Below are 25,608 nucleotides of genomic sequence, written 5' to 3'. Positions count from 1 at the left end.
TAATAAAAAGTAGCTTCTAGTTGAGTGCGACAAAAGACTATTTTCCTAATATTAATTGTTGTGCCCTGGACGCATTCATTTTTGTCTTTTTCTTTGTAAAAATGTGGTATGCCTGTTGAGTACCCAAGACCATCAATTTGCTTTTTAATTTAAATTGGCAGGTCGATACCAGCGATAAGAAAAACTGCACAAACTTTCTTAGTTGCAATTATTTTTTACTCAAAGGTTTTGGGGGTCAGTTAGCTGAATGGTTGGTTTGCAGTGTAGGGTTCAATTCCCACAGTGACTGAGGACACCACAAAGATCCCGCCTTCTCAACCTTGTTGGAGGCGTGGTGACTCTCAGGTTAAACCACCACCAGTTATCTGTCTCGGAGAGAGTCCTTTGGTCCTTAGGGACTGTACTCAAAATTTTGGTAAAGAGATGACATCAAGACCAAATTTGATGATAATTCCATTATTCTTCCTCAGTTTTTGACTGACCATTTTAATGCATTCATATTATAAATTAAATTATAGCTGAAGTTACTGACAGTAGCATAGGTGCAACGTCTTCTTGCTCTAGGAAGGAATAGCTTTGCATTGCAGAGAAAGATGCTTGAGGCTACATGAACTTTGGTAAAGTTTTAATCAGAAACTGAATTTTGTGCTCAAATTTTTCATCTTACATTCTGTTATTTTATGGAACACAATCTCCATAATAAATATGTACAGAGGTGCACTGAGCATTTGTTATGTTAGTGTCCCTCCTTGCAAGATGTGATACAGCCAAGACTTTGAGAAGTGGCTAATCCCAAATCCTGTCAAACATCAGACACTTCTTCTGTCTTTAATCACAGCAGGCTTCTTAATAAACAGTGACCAAATCAACAAATTTCCACTCTTTTCATGTGAATAGATGACATAACAAAAAGCAGACTCCTAACAGATTCCACAAGGTTTACGATAGAGACAAAAATGTCTGAAATACATTCAAACTGTTTAGGTAAGTTTTAATTAAAGCAAACGTCAAAGACAATATATTACAACTTTGGACAGACATTCAAGTTTAATTTATGTGTTTAACTTCGTGAATTAGGTCCAGGGCTTTCACTTGTTTTCTAGTGATACAAGATTAAAAGGAGCTAATTTATACATTTCAAAGCTAGACCAAGTGTACAACAGGATCAGTGGACAGGTTTTACTGAGAAATAATACACTATGCTTCTGTGAAAATGAGTATATGGCCTAATAATACTGTTATTGTACAATATCCACTATCGGTCAGATTCTGGAAATGACGCAGTGATTATGTTACAAATTTAATTCTTCGGTGTGAATGTCATCATGCCTCTATTGAATAGAGCATCCTTTCTACAGTCAGTCATGACACCAGTGTATAAAAAGTTATTCCCATTTCATCTTGGACAAACAGTAGCACAACATGCCAGAATTAATTGTTATAAATAAAACTTCATACACATACATACACACACACACACACACAAGCTATTAAAATAGTGTATTTTGGTATGATAGAAGCACTCAACCCATGGTTCAGATGAAAAACTGCTTGCATCTTGTTTGTGGTTCACAGTTTCTGAATTTCGTGTTGTTTTGTAACCACACAACTGACTATGCAACATATTCCAGCCCAGCTGCAGATTAGGTGGTGAGCACTCAAAAGGATTGTATTGAAATAAAAGCTAATATTAAAAGTTAACAACTACTTTTACTCTTGTGCCTGGATGCCAAAATGTACATATTTATGAAGTCTCACCTCAACATGATCAAATGTGATTCACAGGTCAAGGCAAGAATAAACTGTAGACTAACAGCAAAAATCTTTTTCTGACCACTTGCCTATCAAAATTTGACATTGTTGAACTGTTACATCACAGGGAACAATGTTAGATTTGAAGTCTCCCACAAATCAGGTATTACAGTTGCATGACATCCATTAAAAAAAGCAACATTTTTCCAGTTTGTTTAAACACGTCAGTCAATTGCATTGGTGCAGTACATCGCGATTTAGCATATTCCACTCAAAATCCAGGAATATATATTTCAACCATGAATAAAAAAGGTACACAAGTTACTTTGTTTCTTATTTTATATATTTTTTTCCATGTGTGGTTATCAAGGTAAGAGATATTAGTGCTGCAGAACAGGTCTTTTTCCATTTCAGGCACTCAATCATCAGGTACTCTCAAGTCAGATCCACATGCTAGAACTATCAGAACAGCACTGTGTTACTGTACTACTGTGACATTCTTTCCCCCCATTTTTCACCAGCCATACTGTGGCCTTGCTCTGAGATTGCCACGAAAAGCAGCTTTGTGTTCATTCAGAATTGGACTAGATCTACCCCAATCCGTTTCACACATGACCTTAAAAGCTAACCTTCATTCCATCAGATTTGGAACTAGGTCCGTGGATGAAAGGCCAGCATTCAACATCTAACCCACTGTGCCAGCTACTTCTCCACTTTGTCACATTTGATGATTTAATGGTTTAATGGTTTATTTCTCAAGAAAAAGCATACATAAACACACAGTGAATTACTTCAGATAGGCAAAAACATTGGTTGAAACCTTGGAACAATGCTGAGCAAAAGCGATATGGATTCAATGAGGAAATAATGTTTAAATCACCTGTTATAGAATTGAGAAGATACCCAAGCCAGCCCCCATTTCAAATTGGTAAGCATAAATTTGAGTGCCTTTGTCCACTGTTCCTCAGAGTTGAACTGTGTTTTTATAGAATAAGATCCTCCACTTCCTCCCGTGTCTTCAATCTTTCCCTTTTCCACATCCATTCTATGTAGCAAAAAAGTATCACACAGTTATTAAATTCAGTTTTAAGTTGAGTAAGCAAGAACATAGGAGTAAGCCATCCAGCTTGCTTCACAATTCTAAATCATGTCTGACTGTCTACCTCAGCATTATTTCTCCACACAAAACCTACGTCCTGATATCATTGACAACTTAAAATCTATCGAACTGTCTTGAACATACTCAGTTTCCACAGCCCTCTGGGATTTCTGAAATCTTTAGAGTCACTACCTTCCGTGAAGAAATTCCCCATCATCTCCGTCAGAATGACTGTCCTTTGGAGACTGTGTTGCTACTCCAGACCCCCAACGGGAAACATTTTGACTGTAACTTAAGACTTTTGATAAGTTTCATTTAGATCACCTTAGCAGGCAAGTTAGTGACTCGGGGCAAAGATTTAAGTATTTTTTAAAAATTCACATCAGGATATAGGTGCCATTGGTAGGGCCAATATTTATTGTATATCCCTAGTTGTACTTAAGGTGATGGTGAACTGCTACAGTCCATGTATGTAGGTAGACCCACAATGACAATGAGGGAATTTCACAATTTTTGACCCAACAACACTGAAAGGAACAACAATATATTTCCAGCTTGGGATGATGAGTGGCTTGAAGGGGAACCTGCAGGCGGTGGTGTTAGCATATCTGCTGCCCCAGCCCCGAATGGAAATGGTTGTAAGTTTGGAAGGTGTTATTCAAGAAGGCTTTCTGCAGTGCACCTTGTACATAGTACACACTTCTGCTACTACGTGTCTGTAGTAGAGTGGATGCAATCCCAGTCAAGTGGCTGCCTTGTTCTGGATGGTGTCAAGCTTTTTGAATGATGTTGTAATATCACACATCCAGGCAAGTTGGGAGTATTCCACCACAGTCCTGACTGTACATTGTAAATGGTGGACAGACTTTGGGCAGTCAGGAGCTAAGTTACTCACTGCAGAATTCCTAGCCTCTGATCTGCACTTGTAGCCACTGGATTTATATGGTTAGTCCAGTTCAATTTCTGGTAACCCCCAGGACATTGAATTTCCCCCATTGTCAATGATGTTAAAGCCATTGAATGTCAAGGGGGCTGGTTACATTGTTTCACTTAAGATGGTCATTACTTGGTGTTTATGTGGCATGAATGTTACTTGCCACTTTTCAGCCAAGGCCTGGATATTATCCAGCTATTGCTGCATTTGGACATGGGGCTGCTTCAGTGATTTGGTAGAAAGATTAAAAGGAAGAGGAGGAATCTGTTTTTCAAACCCAGAGGGTGGCAGGTGTCTGGAACACACTCTGCCTGAAAGGATAGAAGCAGAAATATTCATTTGAAAGGTTTCTGCATAAGCAGTTCAAGTGCCATATCCTGCAAGATTATGAACCAGGTTCTGCAGAGTGGAATAAAAGGTGTTTGGCTTATCCCAAGATGGTGGAGGAGTAGGGCTCCCGTCTTGGGAGCTGATCCGCTCCATTCTTCTTTTTTCTTGTTTCTTAAATAAAACATTTTTTTCAAATTTACCTAGACGGAATAGGTTTGAACTCGAAGCAGGGCCCCTGCATGGATTGGGGTGGGGTGGGATGTCTGTAAATTGTGTAACTTCCATCTTTCTATTTTATTTCTCTGGACTTTTTATTTCTTAATTTTTCTATTTTATATCAACAAATCTGTATTTAAGATGGTGCTGTATGTAGCAACTTGTAAAATTTTCATTGTACTCATGTGAGTACGTGACAATAAAGCTAATTCTAATTCATTTTTCAGCTGATGCGGACACAGTGGGCCAAGTGGTCTTCTTTTGTTCTACAAAAGATGATAACTCATTCTTCTTAACTTAGAGAATGTAGACCAATTTCAAGTCTCTCCTCATAGGATGATCCTGCCATGCTAGGAATTAGACTGATGACCATCTGCTGCACGTCTACAGAAATTATATTCTTGCCCAGGTAAGGAGACCAGACCGCATGCTACTCCAGGTGCCATCTTACCAAGCTTGCGTACAACTGAAGCAACACACCTTTACTCTTGTACTCAAATCCTTCACTTTTCTTCACTGAACTCTCAAACTATTTTACGTTTTTGCCAACTTGGTTCTTTTGATTATTATTCCTTTGTCCGATTTACTGAATTAACTAGCGTAAAATAATGATAAAGAAGTATCAAGTTCTGAATAGAGGTTACTCCTCTTTGTGGCTGAAGAAGATCAAACAATGCAAACTAGCCACCCAAAGTAGTAATTAACAATACCAACTATAAAATGATTATCAAATAGATCACATCTCTTCAATTACCTAAGGTACTCATTTGAAAGAATGTTACAGTTACAAGAGATAGGATCCTAAGTGGAGATGCCACAAGGTATTCCCAAAGAAATAGGCCATATGGTCACATTTGAAGGTAAAGAATGGGGAGTTGCAAAGCTGTGACTTTGAAAAATTCCAAATGGATATAAATGATGAAAGATTAGCTCCTCCAAAGTAAAGATAAAGCAAAAATCTATCCATAGAGTTTTTTCTTTGCATCATGAGCAGCAGATATACATATATATATATACACACACACCACATTTACAAAGAAGTTATCCTAATTTTACAGCATTAATAAATCAGATCAATAGGAAGGAGCTTCATACTGTATACCACAGTCAAACATTGATGACCCTTGAGATGGCATGTAATTTGTTAAAATGTGTCCAGAGTTGACAGGCATATAATACAGCAAACCAGTAAATTGAGTGTTTTTTCCCTTTCATATACAATAAAAATAGAATGCGGGTTCCTTGGATCATTGTCATTAGTGTTACTGGTGTTTTGAGGGTTGATAATTAAATAATACACAGGGTGAAGCAAAGTTTAGAATCAGTCCCTTCCAAACACAATTACTGAACATCTGATAAGTCAAAGAACTTGTATTTGTCATCTGTTCTTAAATGTTTCCTCCCAAATGTGGAATAGATAACATATTAAATATAATTTATAAAAACTTCTATTAAATATGTAAACTCAGTTTATGAATGCAATTAAGTAATCTCATCCTTGGAACAGAAATATTTGACTGTTCCTATATTAACTAAGACTTGGTGAAATACTTAACTAATAATTTACCTGTATGGCAAACAGAAGCCAGTGTCACCTCTTTCTACCTCCTCTTTAAATTGTTGAACGCAATCCAAAAAAGCCACCATAGCATGATCAAACTTGTTGTCCCAGAAAAATCGTAATCCTCCAGAACAGTACAATGGCAGCTCCTATAAGAGTAAGTTAGAAGATTAAATAAATTAGGCATTTTAAAATATTGTATGTAAAGTCCATTTTTTCTTCCATTCCCTACAACTGCGAGTTTAAAAAAAAATTTGGATAATTCTGGTTTGAATAGATTGATAGGTGATGTAAGGGTAGCCTAGGATTACTCTGCTTCCCCCACAATGACGCTACTAAAACTAAGTAGTCGAGAATGAAAAAATACATCAAACTTGCATTCCACCATACATGGGCCATTGTGCTACATTACAATGACAGTGTCCTATAATTGTTTTTAAAATTAACTTCATCAGTAACCTAAAAGCCAAAGGAGAACTCGCATCAAATAATTCTTGTAGAACTAATATTTAATAAAACAAATGAACAGATGCAAATGTGTATTCAAAAGAACTAAAGTAAAGTAATAAAATTACTTTTTCTTTTACACTTTTACCTAGTGAAATAATTTTGTCCTTTTTTAATACATACGCATACACATCTAAACATGTGGAAGGAGTGGAAGACTATTTCCCACATTTAATGTCAGCTTAAAGCACTTGAGTCATCTGCAGCATAGGAGAAACATTATTTCCTTCAACTAAATATCTTTATTTGAACTTTCGATACCAAATGTCACTGTGGCTTCATGTCAAATAATTGGCACTGCGGAGTTCAGTTTGGGTGAAATAGATTGAGATTATCCCCAGTTTATGTACCATAGGCTTTCACCTCAGCAGTCCAGATAGTATCTTAAGCAAAGTCTCTGAAAAAAGTCAGAAATATAACCCAATCCTTAATTCTGTTTGTTCGTTCCCTGTTGTGTGCACCAAATTCCATGCTTTCCGAAAGCCATTTTGAGAAATGCCAGTTTTGCCATTTAAAAAGAAACTGCAATTTAAAATTTAATGGAACATAAGTAGAACAGAACATTCTCAAAGACATATCTCTGTTTACAACTGCAGCACAGACCTTTGCTCTGTCTGTAAGTGATTCCAAGTATGAATGATTCCCATACGGGACAAGACGATACCTATAAAATGGAGAAATATTTTGCTTAAAGTTGCGTGTTTACTCAACAATTTACAGTATTTTGAATTCTTAAATATTCTTTGCATTGGACTGATCGTTGCAATGAACTGGAACTAATTGATGAGAAAAAAAGTCATGACAGTGTTTGTTTCTTCTACATCAGAAAGGTCACTCACAACCCTTTCAGTTGCATATAAACAAAACAAGGCATGGCTTGAAGTGCAAGTTCATTTTCCCACACTGATCAAAATGTGTTAGACCAAAGTCATCTCTCCATAGTTCAGTTGAATGGACCTAGACTTCTGGTTTCACTCTTACCTGTCTAGCAATTACTGGAGAAGCTCCTTCAATTGTTCTCCCACGGCCAACATTGTTAACTTTGGATTTCAAGAAATTATTCTCTGTATTCTCCTGTTTCTCACCTACACTTTGTAAACTAAAACCACATCAGAAATTCTGCACATATGCATGGTATCCAGCTGTACTTCACTCGACATCACTGGTTCCCCTCCCCCTACTACATCTGTTATCAAACTCCTGGTCTGACCTCTAGTCCTGAATGTGCTGAAATTCTCTCATTGGAAAGAACAAAGTTTTTTTCTGCTCCACCACAAACAGTTCAATAGGAACCCATTTGATCAATCCTTCTTGGTAACTGTGTCAGACCAGATCAAACCAAACTGGTCAGAACCCTATTTGACCTTGAGCTTCCAACGCCATTTCATAATGATCTCCTACCTCCTATTTTCACTTCTGTAATATCAGTCTTTGCTTCTCCAACCTTATACATTTACTTATTCTTCTATCCATTATTTTGTAACCCCTGCACAGGCTTCAAGTAAAATAGCTTTGTAGCATTTGTGTTATTAGGCCATATTTTTCTGCGTACGTCTCTGACCTTCTGCCATACTGGCACAAATCCCAAAGACCAGGAAATCCACTTTCCATATGTTAATAATCTGAGCCAAGAGTTATCTCAAGGACAGAGAAAAAGCTGATCTAAAGATAATGAAATGGCAAAATTGCCAACAAATATTATGTAAATGCTAAGTAATTCATTAGCAGAAAACAATGTTTAGAAATAGATTCTCAGTTATGTAAGTACATCAGGCAATGCTTAAGCAAAAATAATCACACAAATGGGACTGGCGATATAATTTCTTATTTCCTACTTTAAAGACTGCTTAGGTCTAGATTCAGTTTTTTCTTGTTAGTCTGTTTTATTTTCTAATATTTGAAATGTATTATTAGGAATTGGATCAGTTTCATTCAGAGTCTGAAGACCATTAGCTTTCAGCCGGCATTTATGATTCCAAGCAAGATAGGTCTCACTTCAAAACTCATCATAGGCACAGACTATACGCAGCTTTAAAATGCACCTTTGAAATCGGAGTTCCATCTTGTTAGCCAGTGAGTGCAGTAGCAGCACAGTCTGCCCCCAAGCTGCATTAATCTCATTCCATTCCACAGGAACACTAGGTAGACGTCCTAGTCTGAAGTTATTGATGGTGCCAAACTGTCCACTATGCCTGTAATTCATATTGTGCAGTAATGGAAAAAAAAATTAATACAGAAATACAAAAGATGTTCTATGATTCATCCAATTTTCAATCAAAATGTCTTCTGACTCAAGTTAGTGAAGGGAAAGAAAATTGATATTAAATTTTTAAAAATCAAATGAAAAGATGTAACGCATGCACACACTTAAAATGTGAATCTATTATCTAATTCAGTATCATGCAGTGAACTTGTCCATAATAGGATTAGCTACAAAGACTTCAAAATAATATGAGCCAGCCTGATAATGATGTTGAAGCAGGAAGACAAGATCAAGCAGTTTTAGAAAGCGAAGAGTAAATGGATAGTTTGTATTAATACTCAAAGGAAGAAGTCTACAAGAATTCCTTCCCAATCTCCAAGTATCAAAAATGAATATTTTTTTAAAAATTCATCCACAGAATGTGGCCATCACTGGCTGGGGCAGCATTTAATACCTATCCCTAATTGACCAGAGGGCAATTAAAGTGTCAACCACATTACTATGAGTTTAGAATCACATTAGGCCAGACCATGTAATGATGGCAGATGCCTTCCCTGAAGAGCAGTAGTGATCCAGATGGGCTTTTCCTGACAGCTAACAATGGTTTCATAGTCAGATATTTATTGAATTCCAGTGCCACCATTTGCTATCACAGGATTCAAACTCAGGTTCCTCTGGATTAATAGTCCAGTGATAATACCACCAGGGCATCACCTCTCCTAAATGTCAGTACTATTTCCCTTATAATATTAATAGATTATTTCTTTCATTTTAATCGTAATGAGGCCATGACATGAGGATGTTTAACACGGAAGATCATGGTGCTTGTTTTACTTGCTCTTCTAATTTGAAAGTTTGGAGATAAAGTACATTTTGTTGTATGATGTCATTACCATGTTATTGCACAAATTCATTCCAACTGCTGATGGCTGAGTAACTCAGGTTGTACGCAAGAAAAGACAGCAGACTTTTTTGATATTTCATCAAATAAGGGAAAAACGTATTCTTTAAAAATGAAGAGATGAGTGACTATTGAGCAGGAAATTCCAGTTTCTGTACACATTTGACACCTAGTGTGAACTGCAACACATTCAAGACCCTCCATTGTGATTATGAATCTGACTTGGTAAGACTGTTAATAATCAGCGGTAATGTATTTACACTACTATATATCTAGTCATTGATGAGTAACATATCTATCACATTATTATATGTTACCAATATTATTTGCAAGAAATAACTTCTGGCAAGAACTGGAAGGGTAATAAATGAGGAAGGATTAAGCAGAACAAGTTCCTGACGTAATTTTCTTCTTTTCCTGCTCCCTTTCTGCTTAAATACCACTAAATGAATGGTAGAAAATCCATGTTCTCATCAACTTTTGTATATTGCAACATGCTGATAACAATCAAGTTTTTAATGTTGTCATTTAGGATCTGTGCATCAATGAAGCAATTCTTAAAAATACCCTTTCCAAACCTTCTGGATCACAAAATGTAAAACAAAATAAATATAAATACTGTACAAATAAAACAATGTTGATAAGTGGCTCAGAAGCTGCAAGTAAGACATCCAGTGCATCAATTAGGCATTCACATAATAACCATTCTTGTTAGAAAATGGTTGAGGATCCTTAAAGGAGGAAGAACAAAAAAAAAAGAGGATTTTATGCCATCATGCAAGTAAGTCAATACTCCAGAAATTAGATGACTTATTCCAATTGTCACAAACTTTTCAATCTGCTTTAGATTTCTCATGTTTAATGTGTTGATCAGTACCAGAATAGTTTCAACATTTATATTCAAGTTTGCTTATACCTCCAAATAGCTAACTATACCTGACCCAGAAGCATAACTGTTGTACTCCATTATAAACCAGATTTCCCTTCTGCCCCAGTGTTCCTAGATGATCGTTGATGAAAGCAAAAGATGTATAAAGAAAGAACTAAGTTAATAATATGGTGAACATGCTGTCCTGCCACAATAAGAGGCTACATTTACTTGAATGCTAACGTGTCTCCACAGACTTATGCAAGTCAGGGCAATCAGGTTTAATTAAAATGCAGTTTCTGTATACATTGATCTGAACACAGGATAGTCACAGATGACAACTGCAGCAATCCAAACTCATTACTGAATAAATACAGGTAAAGGTGACTAGTTCTCACCATATGTGAAATGTGGCATTAAAAACATTGGTTTTCTTGAGTTTGTCAAGCTGAATCTGAGCATATCGCATTTGATTGCCAACACTCGTTAAATCATCATCAAGCTCCAGTTGCTGTCTTTTGAATTCAGAGTACTCCCTCTGGTACCTTTAACATAAGGTTCATACAAAAGCAAAATAAACAAAAATTAATATGACTGGTTTCTTGCATCTTATTCTAGCTTAAGAGTTTGAAAACTCAAAATGAACCAATTTCATGCTGAAACAAATAAAAGAACCAAAACAATGAGAAAGTGCTAAGTATTGGTGTACATAATGTGATATGAAAATAACAGTCAATTTATTTAAGTCTCCATGTCTGAGTCCATCTTTAGTTACTATATTTGCACTTGTATAAAAGACTAGAAAAATTTACATAATTCTTATACATGCATCAGTATTTCAGATTTTTTTTCCAGTCGGAACTGGGTCGAGTTTCATTGTTGAGCAAGTGATCTGGGATGTACTATGTACCTCCGGAACAAAAACAGAAGTTGCTGGAAACTCTCAGCAGGTCTGGCAGCATTTGTCTGAAGAAAAAAAATCAGAGTTAAGGTTTCGGGTCCGGTGACCCTTCCTCAGAACTTGGACCCGAAACCTTAACTCGGTTTTTATGTAATATATACCTCGCCTTTTCCTCCAGTATTTCTGGTTTTAGATAGGAGAATGTAAAAATCTTGCAATAGAAAGCCTGTTTCATACATGCTCTGAGGAAAGCAATAAATATTGTGTGCCATCAATTACTGCGCTGTACTTTTACATTTAAAACTTGGTCTACTCACTGGGCTTCTTCTTGATGGAGTCTCTCAGTCTCTGCCCTAACTTCAGCCAAATCATCTGCTACCTTCTTCCGTTTCATTTCCACATTTTCAAGTTCCTGGATTAAAAAGTCCTCTTGGGAATTCAGTGCTTTCAGCTCTTGCAGCAGTTGCTCTTCATCTTCCTCATTCATTTGTTCAAGTATCTCTAAACAGTTCCTGCATCAAGAACATACAAATATTCAGTCACATCTCATCAAATGGATTCTACTTCACCAAAAAGCTGACAACCACGCAACCGCCTCAGAATGTAGTTTTGAAAATGTTATTCTCAGATATTAAATATAAATTATTTTTCTTGGGAATGTTTAACTCTTTACAACATTGTCTGGAACTTAGTGGCCTTGGTTCTGCTGATCAAAGTTTTGTATTTTCTAAGTGGAATTAATTCTGATGATAATGCATGTATAATTTTTGGATACAAGAGAGATAATATTAGTAACCTACTTGTAATTCTGACATTCATTTTCTGTAACATTCAGTTGCTGGTCCAACTGATCAAGCAACGTATCTGTACATTCCTCACAGAGAGGGTGGTCCACATCTGTCTGACCAGACATGATGTCAAACAGATCACTTGTCACCTATTTAATAACAAGTACCAACAGAATTTAATGACATATACAATTTTATTTTACATTAATGTAGACAACATACTGAAATTAAATGTGCTAGGAGGAAGTAACAAAATTTGACTTAGTCTTAATGAGTCAGTAAGCTCGACAACACATGGGATGGGCAACCAGAAAGCAACAGGACATCACCTGTCCAATCCAAGAATTTCTGACTTTTAACAAACCACATAATTAATTAGCAAGCACATCTCCTAGTAAGTCCCCAGCGAGATCTAGCATTGGTAATTTTTTAAAAACTCACTCACGGGATGTGAGCATCACTAGCTTGGCCAGCATTTAATTGGCAATCCTTAAATTTAATCAAGATAAGAGTGAACCACATTGCTGTGGGTCTGGAATTACATGTAGGCCAGACCAGCTAAGGATGGCAGTTTCCTTCCCTAAAAGACATTAGTGAACCAGATGGGTTTTTAAATGATCGGCAACGGTTTTATGGTCACCATCAGACTAACTTTTAATTCTAGTTTTTGTTGATGAATTCAGATTTCACCATCTGTCATGGTGTGATTTGAACATGTTCCCAGAATTTGCCAGATGATCCAGATTACTATGTCCAGTGACATTATTATGAGGGCATTGGCATAGTGGTAAAGTCACAAGCTTCCCTTCCTGCAGGACTGCATCCTGCACCAAGCCCAGGTGGTGGTTCACCCTAGCCTTGTCCTGATGTTCTCAATCTCTGCAAGGTGTGGTGCAGTGGGGGATGGACTTAGTGGATGAGAAGGGGGTGTGGTGGGGGGGGGGGGGGAGGGGGGGGGGGGGGAGAAAAGGGTTGGGGGGGCGGGGAACGTTCTTAAACATCTTGTGATGGTCAAAAACCTCTCCCAATAAGCAGATACTGGTCCTGCATTTGCATTGAGCAGCTCAACAAATATGGGGTTTTTCCCAGTGATAGACCAAGATTAGCAAAAACCATAGGAGCAATATGCAGCAGGATAAATGTGCACCTCTCCTGGGCCACAAAACTGTAGAGGGGTTGACTGAGTCTCCTGTAACCATGGAATATAGAGATGATTTGCTTTGAAACCTACACCCCTCCATCTTGATGATAAAGATCACAATCATAATCAGATTCCCAAACTACCTCTGAACAAAGAACAGGAAACCAATCTGAAGAATAAGTTTCTTTTTGAAATTTGACTGCTGTTCAATTTTAATCAATTTTTCTATAATCTAAAGTCCAGAAACATTTCTATCTTTTGAAATTAATAAAAAAAAACACACTGAAGACTCCATAAATTGGTTTGAATGAAAATAAACTCTATTGAAAAATAACCATCACATATTGAAAATCTTGAGCATAACATTATTTCCTGAAGGTGTCAATAACTTTGGATGGGACTATGCGATCTGACCTAGCATTATCAGTGCATCAGAGGGATTTGTTTGAAAGCATTATACAGAGACACACGTTGTTTCACGTACAAGAGTGTTTTGCTGTAAACTGCATTATTAAAAAATATAATTGAAAATATTTGCTGTATACAAGTGAACAATGATGAATAGTTATCACTAACCTTGAGTCTTCGGCTTAGGTTTTCCATTGTGCCGCCATCAGAAGCTTCTCCAATGAGAGTAAAACTGTTAGCACTTTCAGTGGACAACATCCTAGAAAAGATTAAACTATTATAACAATTCTCCAAATAATCACAAAGCTCAAGAAAATATATCTGCTATTTTAAAATTACAAAAGATGTAGTTCCACTAATTGAAGAAAATAAATACATTGCATTTTTTCATTGCATTCATAAACGGACAATCCAATAACCTGACTAAATTAACCATGTGAATAAATGTCTTCAAAGTAAGATATCAAAGTATTTTAAATTATATACCTGGTTTAGGATTTGAAATTATAATTTTCATCTATTTGGTGGTATTGAATAGTTTACAATGAATTTGTGAAATTATGTAATCAAGTCTACAGACATTTAGACAGAAAGCATGCTTTCTCCAGTACACTGTTAAAGGTAATAAGGGTAATGAAGAGGTATTTTTCCATTTCCCACCACCGCACCCCGCCCCCCCGTATTTTCTCTTCTTCCTTTAACTATTGGTCAGATAAAGTTCTGAAATATATAGAGTTTAACAACAGAATAGATACAGTATTTCAAAAGTATATGAAACACTTTTAAATGTAAGAGATATCATGAGATGTGAGAAAGAGATGGCCACTGAGCCCTTCAAGCCTACTCCATCATTCAATAAAATCATGACTGGTCTTTTACCAGAACTCCACCTTCCCACATCAAACTATTGAGGGATTGTCTTATGAGCAAAGCCTAACAGGTTGAGATGCTGGTCACAGGAGTTTAGAAGAATAAGAGGCGATCTCAATGAAACACACAGGATTCTTAAGGGGCTTGACAGGTAAATACTGAAAGGGTGTTTCTCCTCATGGAAGATTCTAGGACCAGAGGCCATAATCTCAGAATAAAGGGGTGCCAATTTAAGACCGAGATGAGGAATTTCTTCTCTAAGGGTTGAGTCTCTTTGGAAGTCCTTGTCGCAGAGAGCTGAGAGTATGGAATCCTTGTATATACTTAAAGGCTGAGACAGATAGATTCTTGATCAGTAGGGGAATCAAGGATTACAGGGAAAACGCAGTAAAGTGGACATGAGGAACGTTGTTTCAGCCATAATCCTTTTGAATGATGGAGCAGGCTAGAAGGGCCAAACAGCCTAATCCTGTTGCTATTTCTTGTGGTATTATGGCCTTAACTCCATATCCTCCATCCCTTAGTCAAAAAATCTTTGATCTCAATCTTCAATATAAATATTATCGGAGCATCTGCAATTCTGCGGTAAAGAATTCCAAGGAAAACAGCTCCTTCAGTAAATATTTACCCATCTTGTTTGTAAATGCTGATCTGTTTTGAGACTGTAACCCCTAGTTCTAGACTCTACACCCAGGGGAAATAGCCTCCAAAAATCCAACCTGTCAAATATCAAGCATTTTACCTGTTTAACACGATTTTCATCCTTCTAATTCCCAGTCTACTCAACTTTGTCAAAACGTGCTGATCACAGGAATCAATCTAGTGAACTTTGCACTAAGACAAGCATGACTAATCAACAGTTGCACCTCAACAGAACTACATCCTGTCTTCAACACATTTTAGAGATATTCTCATTTCCACCATGTGTCACTGGTTTACAATAATAATAGGTAAACACCCTTCCTCATTCTAAATGATGCAAAGAATAAATTGCATTGTATTATCCCTGCAGTATCAGCATAACAGGTATCAAAAGTAGGACCTTTCTACCTACACAGCTCAGCACCAGAAACAATTACCTCGCTCGATAAAACATTGTGGCAATTTTGGAAGAGACTATATTGAAAAGAAATGACAATTTAAATGCTAGTTTGAAAATCTACTATTCTACTGCACTGTGGAATATTATACATCAAATTTTTCCATTTATTTTCCTTCCCCCATTTTTTAGACAAGATGCCATGAAGCAAAATGGATCTAGTCAGAAGCAAGAAATGTGCAAGAACAAGCCAAATGACTTGGCCTCCGGTCTTCCTTCCCTGCTTGTGATAAAGTTCAAAGTTCCATCTCTATCACATGATACATCATTTTGCATCAAAGCACATGAAACACAAGTTCAGTCCATCAGCATGGCAAAATTAATATATTAGTTGCCATTTGATAGTGGAAAGAAAAAAGTTATAACTTGATTTAGTATTTATAAAGTTAAATTACATGTACTGACCGAGCAGGAGGAATATATTTTCGGGAAACACCATCTGGTTTATTTTCTGTGCAAGCTTCCTGAAAAATAAAGCATCTTAAATGAAGTCAAAATGAAGACCAACTGATGTATGTTTTGCGCAACAATTTAGTTTTGAAACTGTAACGCCCAGAGGGCAGGAAGAGAGAGATTTTCATATAATGAAATTCTCATGCTTAAATTTTCTTAAAATGGATTCTTGCTTGATCTTAAAATAGCTGCTGTCAAACACAGAATGAGCAAGGTGGCTGCTTCCATAAATTTCTAACAATTACCTAGACAAAAGTGAACTTCCTGATATACGATGCTCTGCACTGAATGAACATTCTAGCCAAACCAACATAAAGGATTAATATTCAAGATGTTTACCTCAGCCAGTTCTGAGCGAAAAGGAGACCATTGAAGTCAATTATTATTCAACATGGTCCTAGCAATTCCACAGTTATCTGGCCCAAACACAATAGTTGGTGGCCAGGACATCAAAACTTATTAGTTAAGTGGTTAAACCAAAAACTCCAGTCACATGACTGAGGCTGCAGGTTTGTTTAAATATCCTCGTTCATAGAATGCAGATTGTCATATTCCAGGAAGTGTTGAATTCACTTTTGTCTGGGTAATAAAGCTTGATTTTTGTTCAACAATCTGCTTATAACATTAGAATAGTGAGTAGCTCCCAGCTTAGCTAGACAGCTCATCTGTCTCTGGTCTCAATATCTCCCACAAGTATGGTTTCTCCAAATAAACTTTGTTTTACTTTCCAAGTTATTCAACTCACAACTACTATACCAGCAGCCATCCAACAATATCTGAGCACTTACTCTTGTATTGGACTCACTAATTTATGAGAACCAAACTTGATATCTTAAATTTTAAGCAACTTGTAACTTATTTTTCTTTGTTGGGTGCATGTGTGGGACAATGTGTGTCACAAACCATTCCCTTGGCTTTTGAATGCAATAATAAACCCTGCTTTGTTTTAATCCTAAAGAATTTGCTGTAGGTCATTTTAAATTGGATTTCCGGGGAAATAGACCACCATCTGTTTTTAAAAAGGAAAAGGATATAAGGAAATTAGAATTTTTTTAAAAAGTCGTTATAGACTGAAGAAAGCAGTAAAAATAGTCAAATTCATCTCTCTCTCTCTTCCTTGTATCAAAACTAAAATAATATTTTGAGAAATGTTCCAGAAGAAATTGCTGGGGAGAAAAGATCTACATAAATAGCTTCATATTTCAACTCTGGATGAATTACTTTGAAATAAAATCATTGTCATGTAGCTTTACACACAACACAATTGAATTAATAACTAATCAATTTGTTCTGGTGGTATTGGTAGATGGAGCCATGTATTCCACATACCAAGAAAATCCTGGCTGCTTCCCCTGCAGAGCCACAGGATCTTTGACGTTCAACGGCCACAGTTAATGACATCTCCAAGACAGCACTCCCCCATTCTAACATTCTATCCAGCAAAATCCAGCGTATCGATTTTGAGTTTTTCATTTTTTGCATTTTTCCACCTGTTCTATAATTTGAATATGAAACAAATCCTTCCCCTTAGAGCATCAATTTGACAGAAAGGAAAGTGATGTGCCTATTTGGGAAGTGCAATCAAACTTACTCTTTTTGGATGTGTCATAAAGCAGCTGTAAAACACCACCACATACTACCAATTCAATGAGGTTCACAATGTGTACTATACATGGCACAATCCATACATTTACACCGACAAAGGGAATTCCCAGAACATGATGCACTCAGTATACTTCAGCAACACACAACATACCAGAATATTTAACAATAATAGTCAAGTACACAGCAACTAAAATTTAATTATGACTTAATTGATTTATATACAGCTACTTCAGTTCTTACCTCTGCAGAGTTGCCATTTTCCACCTTGTCTTCTTCTGGCTTTATAGGAGTAACTGTAACCAAAGGGGCTGGATAAAACAGGTTAACTTTTGGCTTACTGATCTTCTAATAGTAATCATTTTTTAACATTATTTTTTGATTTCCCTACGGAAACAATAGGTTTGGACGATCTAAATATCATCTAGTACCGAAATGATTAGAATACTTTTTTTTTGAGAAGAGGAAAAATGTGGGCTATGTGCTAAAAATGTTTGTATAAAGCTGAGTAAGCATCTGAGAGTCACCTATCTGGGGGCACTGTTACTATTGAAATAACCCATGCTAACATACAGTACTGCATTCAAATTTTTTATGATGAAACTTGTACTCATCACTTCTTGAATGTTATTTCTATCATGCTGTTCCACCACACAATTCTGTTTTCACTCATTTTCTGTTTTTCCTCACCATTGCCTTAAGTCACCAGGCCTGACACTTTAGAAATCCCTGTCTCTTTCTCTTTGCCTACAAAACCCAAACATTTCTCACAATTCTCCCCTTTGGTTCATCGAGTGTCTGGGACATTACTTGTGTTAAGTACTATAGAAATTTGCTGTTTTCTCCAAGTGCACAATATTATTTATTGTAACGCATTATGATTTTAAATATATAGTCTTCCCCATTTAGGGCTGGAAAAACAACGAACCTGACGATATATGAAGGCAGAGATATGGGATAAATTCAAGAAGGATTATTCTCCCATTGCTCCCGTCTCCTAGTAGTCTCAGATCCAACAAAAATTTTCCCAAAATACATCTACACACAAAAGATTAACCCATCACTGCTGTAACCTATGCTTTCCCACTGCCAACTAACATACTATGCTAAAATATCTTTCTCTTCCTCCCAACTACACTCAAGCCCTGTCACAATAACATTTATGCTCATTCCATGGAATTCCCACCCAAACCATTGTAGTTCTTTGGTCTCATGCTCCTGTCAGAATATCTCAACTGTTCCCAGGACTCACTCTAATGGGCTTTCTGCACTTCCTTGCTATAAGTAGCTTTCAATTTCAGTTCAAATATACTCACATTTTGTTTCACCAATTCAAAGAAAAAAATACAGACACACTGTCAATGTACAAAGACACCACCAACGTAGTCAGGATTGATACTGATCATATCCGTCAGCTTTCTGTTTGCAGTAAGGTGATAGATTGATCATTGTATTGTACCCTCCCCCACAATCTCCTGTAACCACATATTTCCCACGGCTAGTCCACCCGGCTTACACATCCCTGGACACTCCAGGACAATTTAGCATGGTCAATCCGCCTAACCTGCCCATCTTTGGATTGTAGGAGGAAACCAAACCACCTGGAGGAAAACCACACCGAAACAGGGAGAACATGTGAAGTCTACACACAGAGTTACCCAAGGCCAGAATCAAACCCAGGTCTTTGGCACTGTGAGGCAGCAGTGCTAACCACTGAGCCACCCTGTTAATTTTGATCAAGTTTAGTAAGGAAACTTACATACATGTCATTCTTTACATACATCTCAATCACAATAGCTGCAAGAGGAAGATTTTATTTTAAAATTGGATATTTGTGGCCAGTATTATCAAGTTACTCCAGTAGGTTGCTACCTGGAATAAAAGTTAAAGTATTCAAAGATCATCAGTAACAAAAAGAGATTTGCCAAAAGAACCTTTCATGACAAGATGTCCTAAAACAATCACAGCCAATGAAGTAATTTTGAAGTGGAGTTACTGTTATAATGTAGGAAACACAGCAGCCAGTTTTCAAACAAAAAGCAACACATCAGTGCAACGATAACCAGATAAATCTGTTTTTATGATGTAGATTGAGGGATATATATTTGAAAGAACAGAATGAACACTTCTTTGAAATAGTTTCTTGGGATCTTTCGCTTCAAACTGGAAGTAGCTATGGCAGATATGAATATATATGCTTGGAAGTGAGAAACAGGAAGGGAGCAATGACCTTTCTGGCCGTTTTTTATAGACCTCTGAATACTGGGGAGGAAGTAGGAGAGAGCATTTGCAGGCAGATTATGGAAATCTGCAGGTCAAGCAGAGTTGTGATAATTGATGACTTCAATTACCCTAAGGCACGCTGGAACAAAGGTACAGTGTGGTGTATGGAAGGGGAAAAATTCCTGCAATGTGTGCAGGAGAACTTTCTGGAACAATACATTTCCAGTCCTAACAGGGAGAAAGTTTTGCTGGATCTGGTCGTAAGAAATGAGGCAGGCCAAGTGGAGAACATAAGAGTGGGGTAGCATTTGGGAAATAACAATATTGAACTTTTATTGTATAACAATTAAGTTGGAAAATGATAAAAATCAGTTAAGGATTAAAGATCCCAGACTGAAAAGGGTAGATATTAGGATTCTAAAATTTGAAGTGGAGCACATTGATTGGAAACATTTTTTTTTAGTGGATAAAACAGTAGATGAAAAGTGGGAGATGTTCAAAAGAGAGAGAAGAATAGGGTGAAAGCTAGGTACTTACCCATGAGAAATAAATACAGGGCATCCAAAACTAGAGTTCCCTGGATAACTAAGGATATCTAAGGTTTTGGAGTAGATCTGTAGCTCAGGTTGTGGGTGTTGAGGTTGGTTGGCTCGCCGAGCTGATTTGTCGTTCAGCAGACGTTTCATTACCGTGCTTGGTAACATCCTCAGTGCAGCCTCTGATGAAGCGTCGGTGTGTTTTCCTGCCTGGTTTTTAAACTCTGGGGTCCGTTGCGATGGATTGCCTCATTTCTGGGTTTCCTCCGTAGTGGAATGTATATGGGGTTGAGTTCAATGTGTTTGTTAATAGCATGCTTCGTGGAGTGCCATGCTTCCAGGAATTCTCGTGCTTGTCTCTGCCTAGCCTGTCCCAGGATCTTGGTGTTGTCCCAGTTGAAATCGTGGTTCTCCTTGTCCATGTGGATTCAGATGAGTGAGTATTGGTCGTGTCTTTTTGTAGCCAGTTGGTGTTCATGTATTCTTGTTGTTAGTTTCCTTCCTGTTTGTCCAATGTAGTGTTTCTCGCAGTCTCTGCAGGGGATCTTGTAGATGACATTGGTCCTGTCCATGGTGGGGAGTGGGTCTTTAGTTCAGGGGAGCACTTGTTGTAGGGTTGATGTGGGCTTGTGTGCCACTCTGATGCCCAGTGGTCGTAGAAGTCTTGTGGTGAATTCTGACGTGTTCCTGATGTAGAATAGTGTGATGAGTGTGTCGGGGCGTGTAGAATCTTTCTGATGCTGTTCCTGTAAGCATCTCCTGACTCAGTTCTTTGGATATCCATTATCCTTGAACACTTGGAAGAGGTATTCCTCCTCCTCTTGGCGTAGTTCCGTGTTGCTGCAGTGTGTTGTTGCCCTTTTAAATAGTGTTCGCACAACTACAAGATCCCCTGCAGAGACTGCGAGAAACACCACATCAGACAAACAGGAAGGAAACTAACCAACAAGAGTACATGAACACCAACTGGCTACAAAAAGACACGACCAATACTCACTCATCTCAATCCACATGGACGAGGAGAACCACGACTTTGACTGGGACAACACCAAGATCCTGGGACAGGCTAGGCAGAGACAAGCACGAGAATTCCTGGAAGCATGGCACTCCACGAAGCATGCTATTAATAAACACATTGAACTCGACCCCATATACGTTCCACTAAGGAGGAAACCCGGAAGTGAGGCAATCCATCGCAACGGACCCCAGAGTTTAAAAACCAGGCGGGAAAACACACCGACGCTTCATCAGAGGCTGCACTGAGGATGTTACCAAGCACGGTAATGAAACATCTGCAGAACAACAAACCAGCTCGGCGAGCCGACCAACCTCAACTAAGGATATTGATGAGAAAATAAAGGAAGGAAAAGGAGGCATATGATGTGTACTGGACTAATAATCGCAACATCATTAGGTGATGTGGTGGCTTAATGGTTAGCACTGCTGCCTCACAGCATCAGGGACCTGGGTTTGATTCCAGTTATGGGTGACTGTCTGTGTGGAGTTTGCACTTTCTCCCTGGGTTTCCTTCGGGTGCTCTGGTTTCTCCCACAGTCCAAAGACTTGCAGGATAGGTGGATTAGCTATGCTAAAATGCAGGGTTACAGGGATAGGGTAGGGGACTGAACATGTGTGAGATGCTTTGAGGGTCAGTGCAGATTCGAGGGGCAAAACAGTTCTTTCTACAGTGCAGGGATTCTATAATAACAGAAATCAGGAACAGTATTTCATACACAGGAGAGAGAGGCTAAGGCTGGAATGAGGAAGCTAAGAGGCTGCACTAAAGTAGTAAAACGTTCTTCAAACATTAATAGTAAAAGATTAGTTAAGGATAGAGTGGGGTCCATAAAGGAACAAGCAGGGTAAACATCTTACTTAATCAAAGGCTATGGTAGAGGTCTTAAGCAAGTGCTTCACTTTGTCACCATTTTCTAATTTGGTAAAGTCAATTGCTCAGTTGAAAATGTGGGTATTGAGCAACCAAATAGTACATGGTAGATAAAGAAGAGGTGTCACAAAGGCTGGCAGAATTCCAGGCACAGAAGTAGCCAGACCAAACAGGATACATCCTAGATTGCTGAGAGAGAAGGGAGCAAATTGTAGAGCCATTGATGGAAATCCAGGCTTCTCTGAACATGGGATTAGTCCCAGGGACTGCAGGATTGCAAATATAACCCCATGTTTAAAAAGGAGGCAAAGGATAACCCAGGAAACTACCAATCTATCAGTTTTACATCTGTAGTGGGAAAACTGATGGAGGCCACAATACAGGATTAGGTAAATATACACTTAGAGAAAACTAAGTTAATACAGAGTCAATATTGCTTTATCAAGAGCAGTGCACATCTGACAAACTTAATTGAGCTCTTTGACGAGGCAGTGGTAGAGGGTAATGCCATGGATGTTGTATATTTGGACTTTCAGAAAGCATTTGATATGATGCCATATGGCAGGTTCCTTAGCAATTTACAAATGTTTGGGATTAATGGCAGCATAGTTTAGAAGTTGGCTACAAAGGGATGGGTATAGGTGGGCATTTCTCAGACTGGACACAAGTTGAAAGTAGTTTTCACCAGGAATCTATTTTGGGACTTTTTTTTGATTTATATAAACGATTTGGGATTGGATGTTGAGGGAGAAATCTCTAAATTCGCAGATGATACTAAGTTAAGGAGAATAGTGAATTGACAAGAGGATACAGAGTGCCTTCGGAGGAGCATTGACAAGGTGACCAAATGGGCAGACTTCTGGCAGATGAATTTCAATGCAGAAAAATGTGAGGTAATGCATTTTGGTAGAAGAAACACAAAATACAAGCTTAATGGTTCAACTTTGAGGGGAATACAGGAACAGAGGGACTTCGGGGTTCACATGAAGGTGACCAAGCAAGCTGAAATGGTTGTTAAGACAACTTATGGAATCCTTGGGTTTATAAATAGAGGCAGAGAGTATAAAAGCAAGGAAGTGATGCTACATGTCTATATATTATTGGTCAGACCACATTAAGAGTAGTGCATTCAGTTCTGGGCATCTTATTTAAGGAAGGATGTTAAAGTCCTGTGAGATTTCAAAGGCGATTTACAAGAATGGTAACAGGAATGAAGGATTTCAGATTAGAAAAATTGGACTTCGTCTCCTTGGAGCAGAGAAGATTAAGAGGTGACCTTATTGAGGTGCTCAAAATTATGAACAAATTTGACAGCGTAAAGAAGGATATTTTGCATCCACTATTTGATACATCAGTAATTTAGGAACACAATTTGAAGATCATCAACAAGAGAACCAAGAGTGAGAGGAGGAGAAACCTCTTTCCTCATAGTTATTAGGATTTGGAATGTGCTGCCTGGGAGAGTGGTGGAGGTTTCAAAAGAGAATTGGAAATATATTTGAAAGTGATGAATTTAGAGGGTCAAGGAGATAGAGAATGGGACTAGCCGAGTAGCTTTTTCATGAACCAGTACAGACGTGACAGGTCAAATGGCCTCCTTCTGTACTGTAAAATTCTGTCTTTCTATGGTTATAGATGGGGCATTAGTTTGCTATCTCAAATGAAAACCAGAACCACTGATTGAAGCAGTGGCAAGAGAGTGCTGCACTAAGTGTCAAGTCAGATTTTCAAACTTTAGCCTCGAGTGGGACTTGAACCCACAACCTACAGAATCAGAAACAAGACTGCAACCAACTTATCAACTAACAATAATGAAAGAATACTATTATTGCAATTTCATACCTGTAAGTTCATGAATTGTCACTCTATCTAAGACATTGAAGGACGTATCCAGCTTTAGGGGTTGACTACAACGCTGGCACACAAAGCTCACTTGCATAGTGGAGCTTGAAGACTTTGAACCTTCCATAGCTATACAAAATAAGAAAGCACAGAAAACAATTTGGCTATTCCTACCACAAACTAGAAACAACCTGCCCCATTGTGAACTCTCCCGGCCTAACTTAATGTGTGAAATTTTCACATAAATTCTGCTTTATTACACTGAAAACTGCAGATCAAGCATGAAACAAAGGAAAATATTGCAGATGTTGTACATTGAAACAAACAGAAGATGGTGGAAGCTCCTAATAGGTAAGACTTGTAATTGTGTGGACAGCAACCAAATGAACAATTCAATTCTGGTCACTTCATCAGATTCATCTGAAATCTCACATCTGATAGGTGACAAGAATACCATTGGAGCAAAGTAAAGGAAAAAGGGTAAAGCTCACACAAAGCAAAATTAGCTATAATGGGCACAATGGAAAACAACAGATGGCTAAATGGCTGAAGTTATTTTAGCATGCAACACGAGGCAGCATAATGAAGGAAAGACAAGATTTTGAGATGGTGCACACCAGTTGGGGAGGGATTAAAGCAAAAAAAAAGTGCATGACAAACTAGTCACGTAGAGTAACCATAATGCTGAAAATCCGGCAGCATGATATTCCAACAGATGATCACTAGAACTTCCCTCCCACAAAACACCAATTATCTTACACCACAAACAATTTCTCATGAAGAAGACGAAGTAGGAGCTAATGCCAACAAAAATAAAGCCCAGTTCGTCACCCTTACATCTGTTATTTAGAAAGATTTTTTAAAAAAATCTCAATAACTGGAACTTTAAAATACGAGTAGAAAATGCAGAGTTCAGTCAATATCAAAGTGCACTGCCACCACTTACACCCAAATAATGGGCTTTTAAATGTTCTCCCATCCCCTTGTCTAGCCACAGGTCCCAGCTGAAATATTAACCTTTCAGATGCCGACAGCGTTTTGTTTCTTCATACCGAAACCACCAGCGACTGCTCGTCTCCCTTTCCCCATGAAAAGATCATAAAAGCAGCTATCCCCAATTCTACTTACAAATAAAAAGGGAGGGGGAAGAAAGAGAATAGGAATAGGCTTAAAACCTGCACAGTTACAGCTCGTGAAAACGCTAAGCTTAAACTGAGGTGAGAAACAAAGTCAACGCTAGCGGGAATGTACCTCATCTGTTTCTCACTTGCCAAGGAGGGAAACCTGATGCTGAACAAACAACTCAGGACAGCCACATGGTGAGCCAAGAGGTCGGAGGAAGTTTCTATTCTGCCTCTCACTCACACAGCACTGTTGGTGATAATGATATTGTTGTTCTTTTCTCCTTTTTTTACCCTCCTCCCACCACCTTCCGGCTCTTTCTCCTGAGGCCGGAAGTGCCTTCACTTCCGGGCTGAGTTGCGAC

At 38.0% G+C, this 25,608-nt stretch overlaps 2 protein-coding genes across 2 annotated transcripts in view; one reads left to right on the top strand and one right to left on the bottom strand.

Annotated features, from left to right (window-relative positions):
* Positions 1 to 15,752, top strand: part of cntd1 (cyclin N-terminal domain containing 1) — a 32,536-nt gene extending 16,784 nt beyond the window's left edge. Inside the window, exons 9-10 of the mRNA XM_020511669.2 lie at positions 4,559 to 4,740; positions 15,711 to 15,752. Of these exons, the coding sequence (XP_020367258.2) occupies positions 4,559 to 4,632 (74 nt within the window). The 3' untranslated portion in view covers positions 4,633 to 4,740; positions 15,711 to 15,752. The remainder of the gene's footprint in view (positions 1 to 4,558; positions 4,741 to 15,710) is intronic.
* becn1 (beclin 1, autophagy related) lies at positions 609 to 25,588 on the bottom strand. Its single transcript, XM_020511675.2, has 12 exons — positions 25,374 to 25,588; positions 24,123 to 24,251; positions 17,877 to 17,944; positions 15,984 to 16,042; positions 13,778 to 13,868; positions 12,073 to 12,209; positions 11,590 to 11,784; positions 10,770 to 10,916; positions 8,442 to 8,591; positions 7,003 to 7,063; positions 5,899 to 6,041; positions 609 to 2,797 (listed from the first exon to the last, which is right to left on the bottom strand). The coding sequence occupies exons 2-12, from the start codon at positions 24,247 to 24,249 to the stop codon at positions 2,629 to 2,631; spliced, it is 1,347 nt and encodes a 448-aa protein (XP_020367264.1). The 5' UTR covers positions 24,250 to 24,251; positions 25,374 to 25,588; the 3' UTR covers positions 609 to 2,628.
* Positions 25,589 to 25,608: the final 20 nt, after the last annotated feature.

This window comes from Rhincodon typus, chromosome 30 (assembly GCF_021869965.1).
Source record: "Rhincodon typus isolate 14 chromosome 30, sRhiTyp1.1, whole genome shotgun sequence".
In the NCBI taxonomy this organism is placed as follows: Eukaryota; Metazoa; Chordata; class Chondrichthyes; order Orectolobiformes; family Rhincodontidae; genus Rhincodon; species Rhincodon typus.
Note: the sequence above shows the minus strand (reverse complement) of the source record. Positions and strands in the feature narration are given on the sequence as shown.

Excerpts from the sequence above, each read along its gene's own strand:
- becn1 (XM_020511675.2), bottom strand. The coding sequence starts at position 24,249 with ATGGAAGGTTCAAAGTCTTCAAGCTCCACTATGCAAGTGAGCTTTGTG. Across the intron at positions 11,785-12,072 it reads AATGAATGTCAGAATTACAA|GAACTGTTTAGAGATACTTG; the intron begins GTAGGTTACTAA and ends TTCTTGATGCAG. Across the intron at positions 8,592-10,769 it reads AATGCCACATTTCACATATG|GCATAGTGGACAGTTTGGCA; the intron begins GTGAGAACTAGT and ends TATGAATTACAG.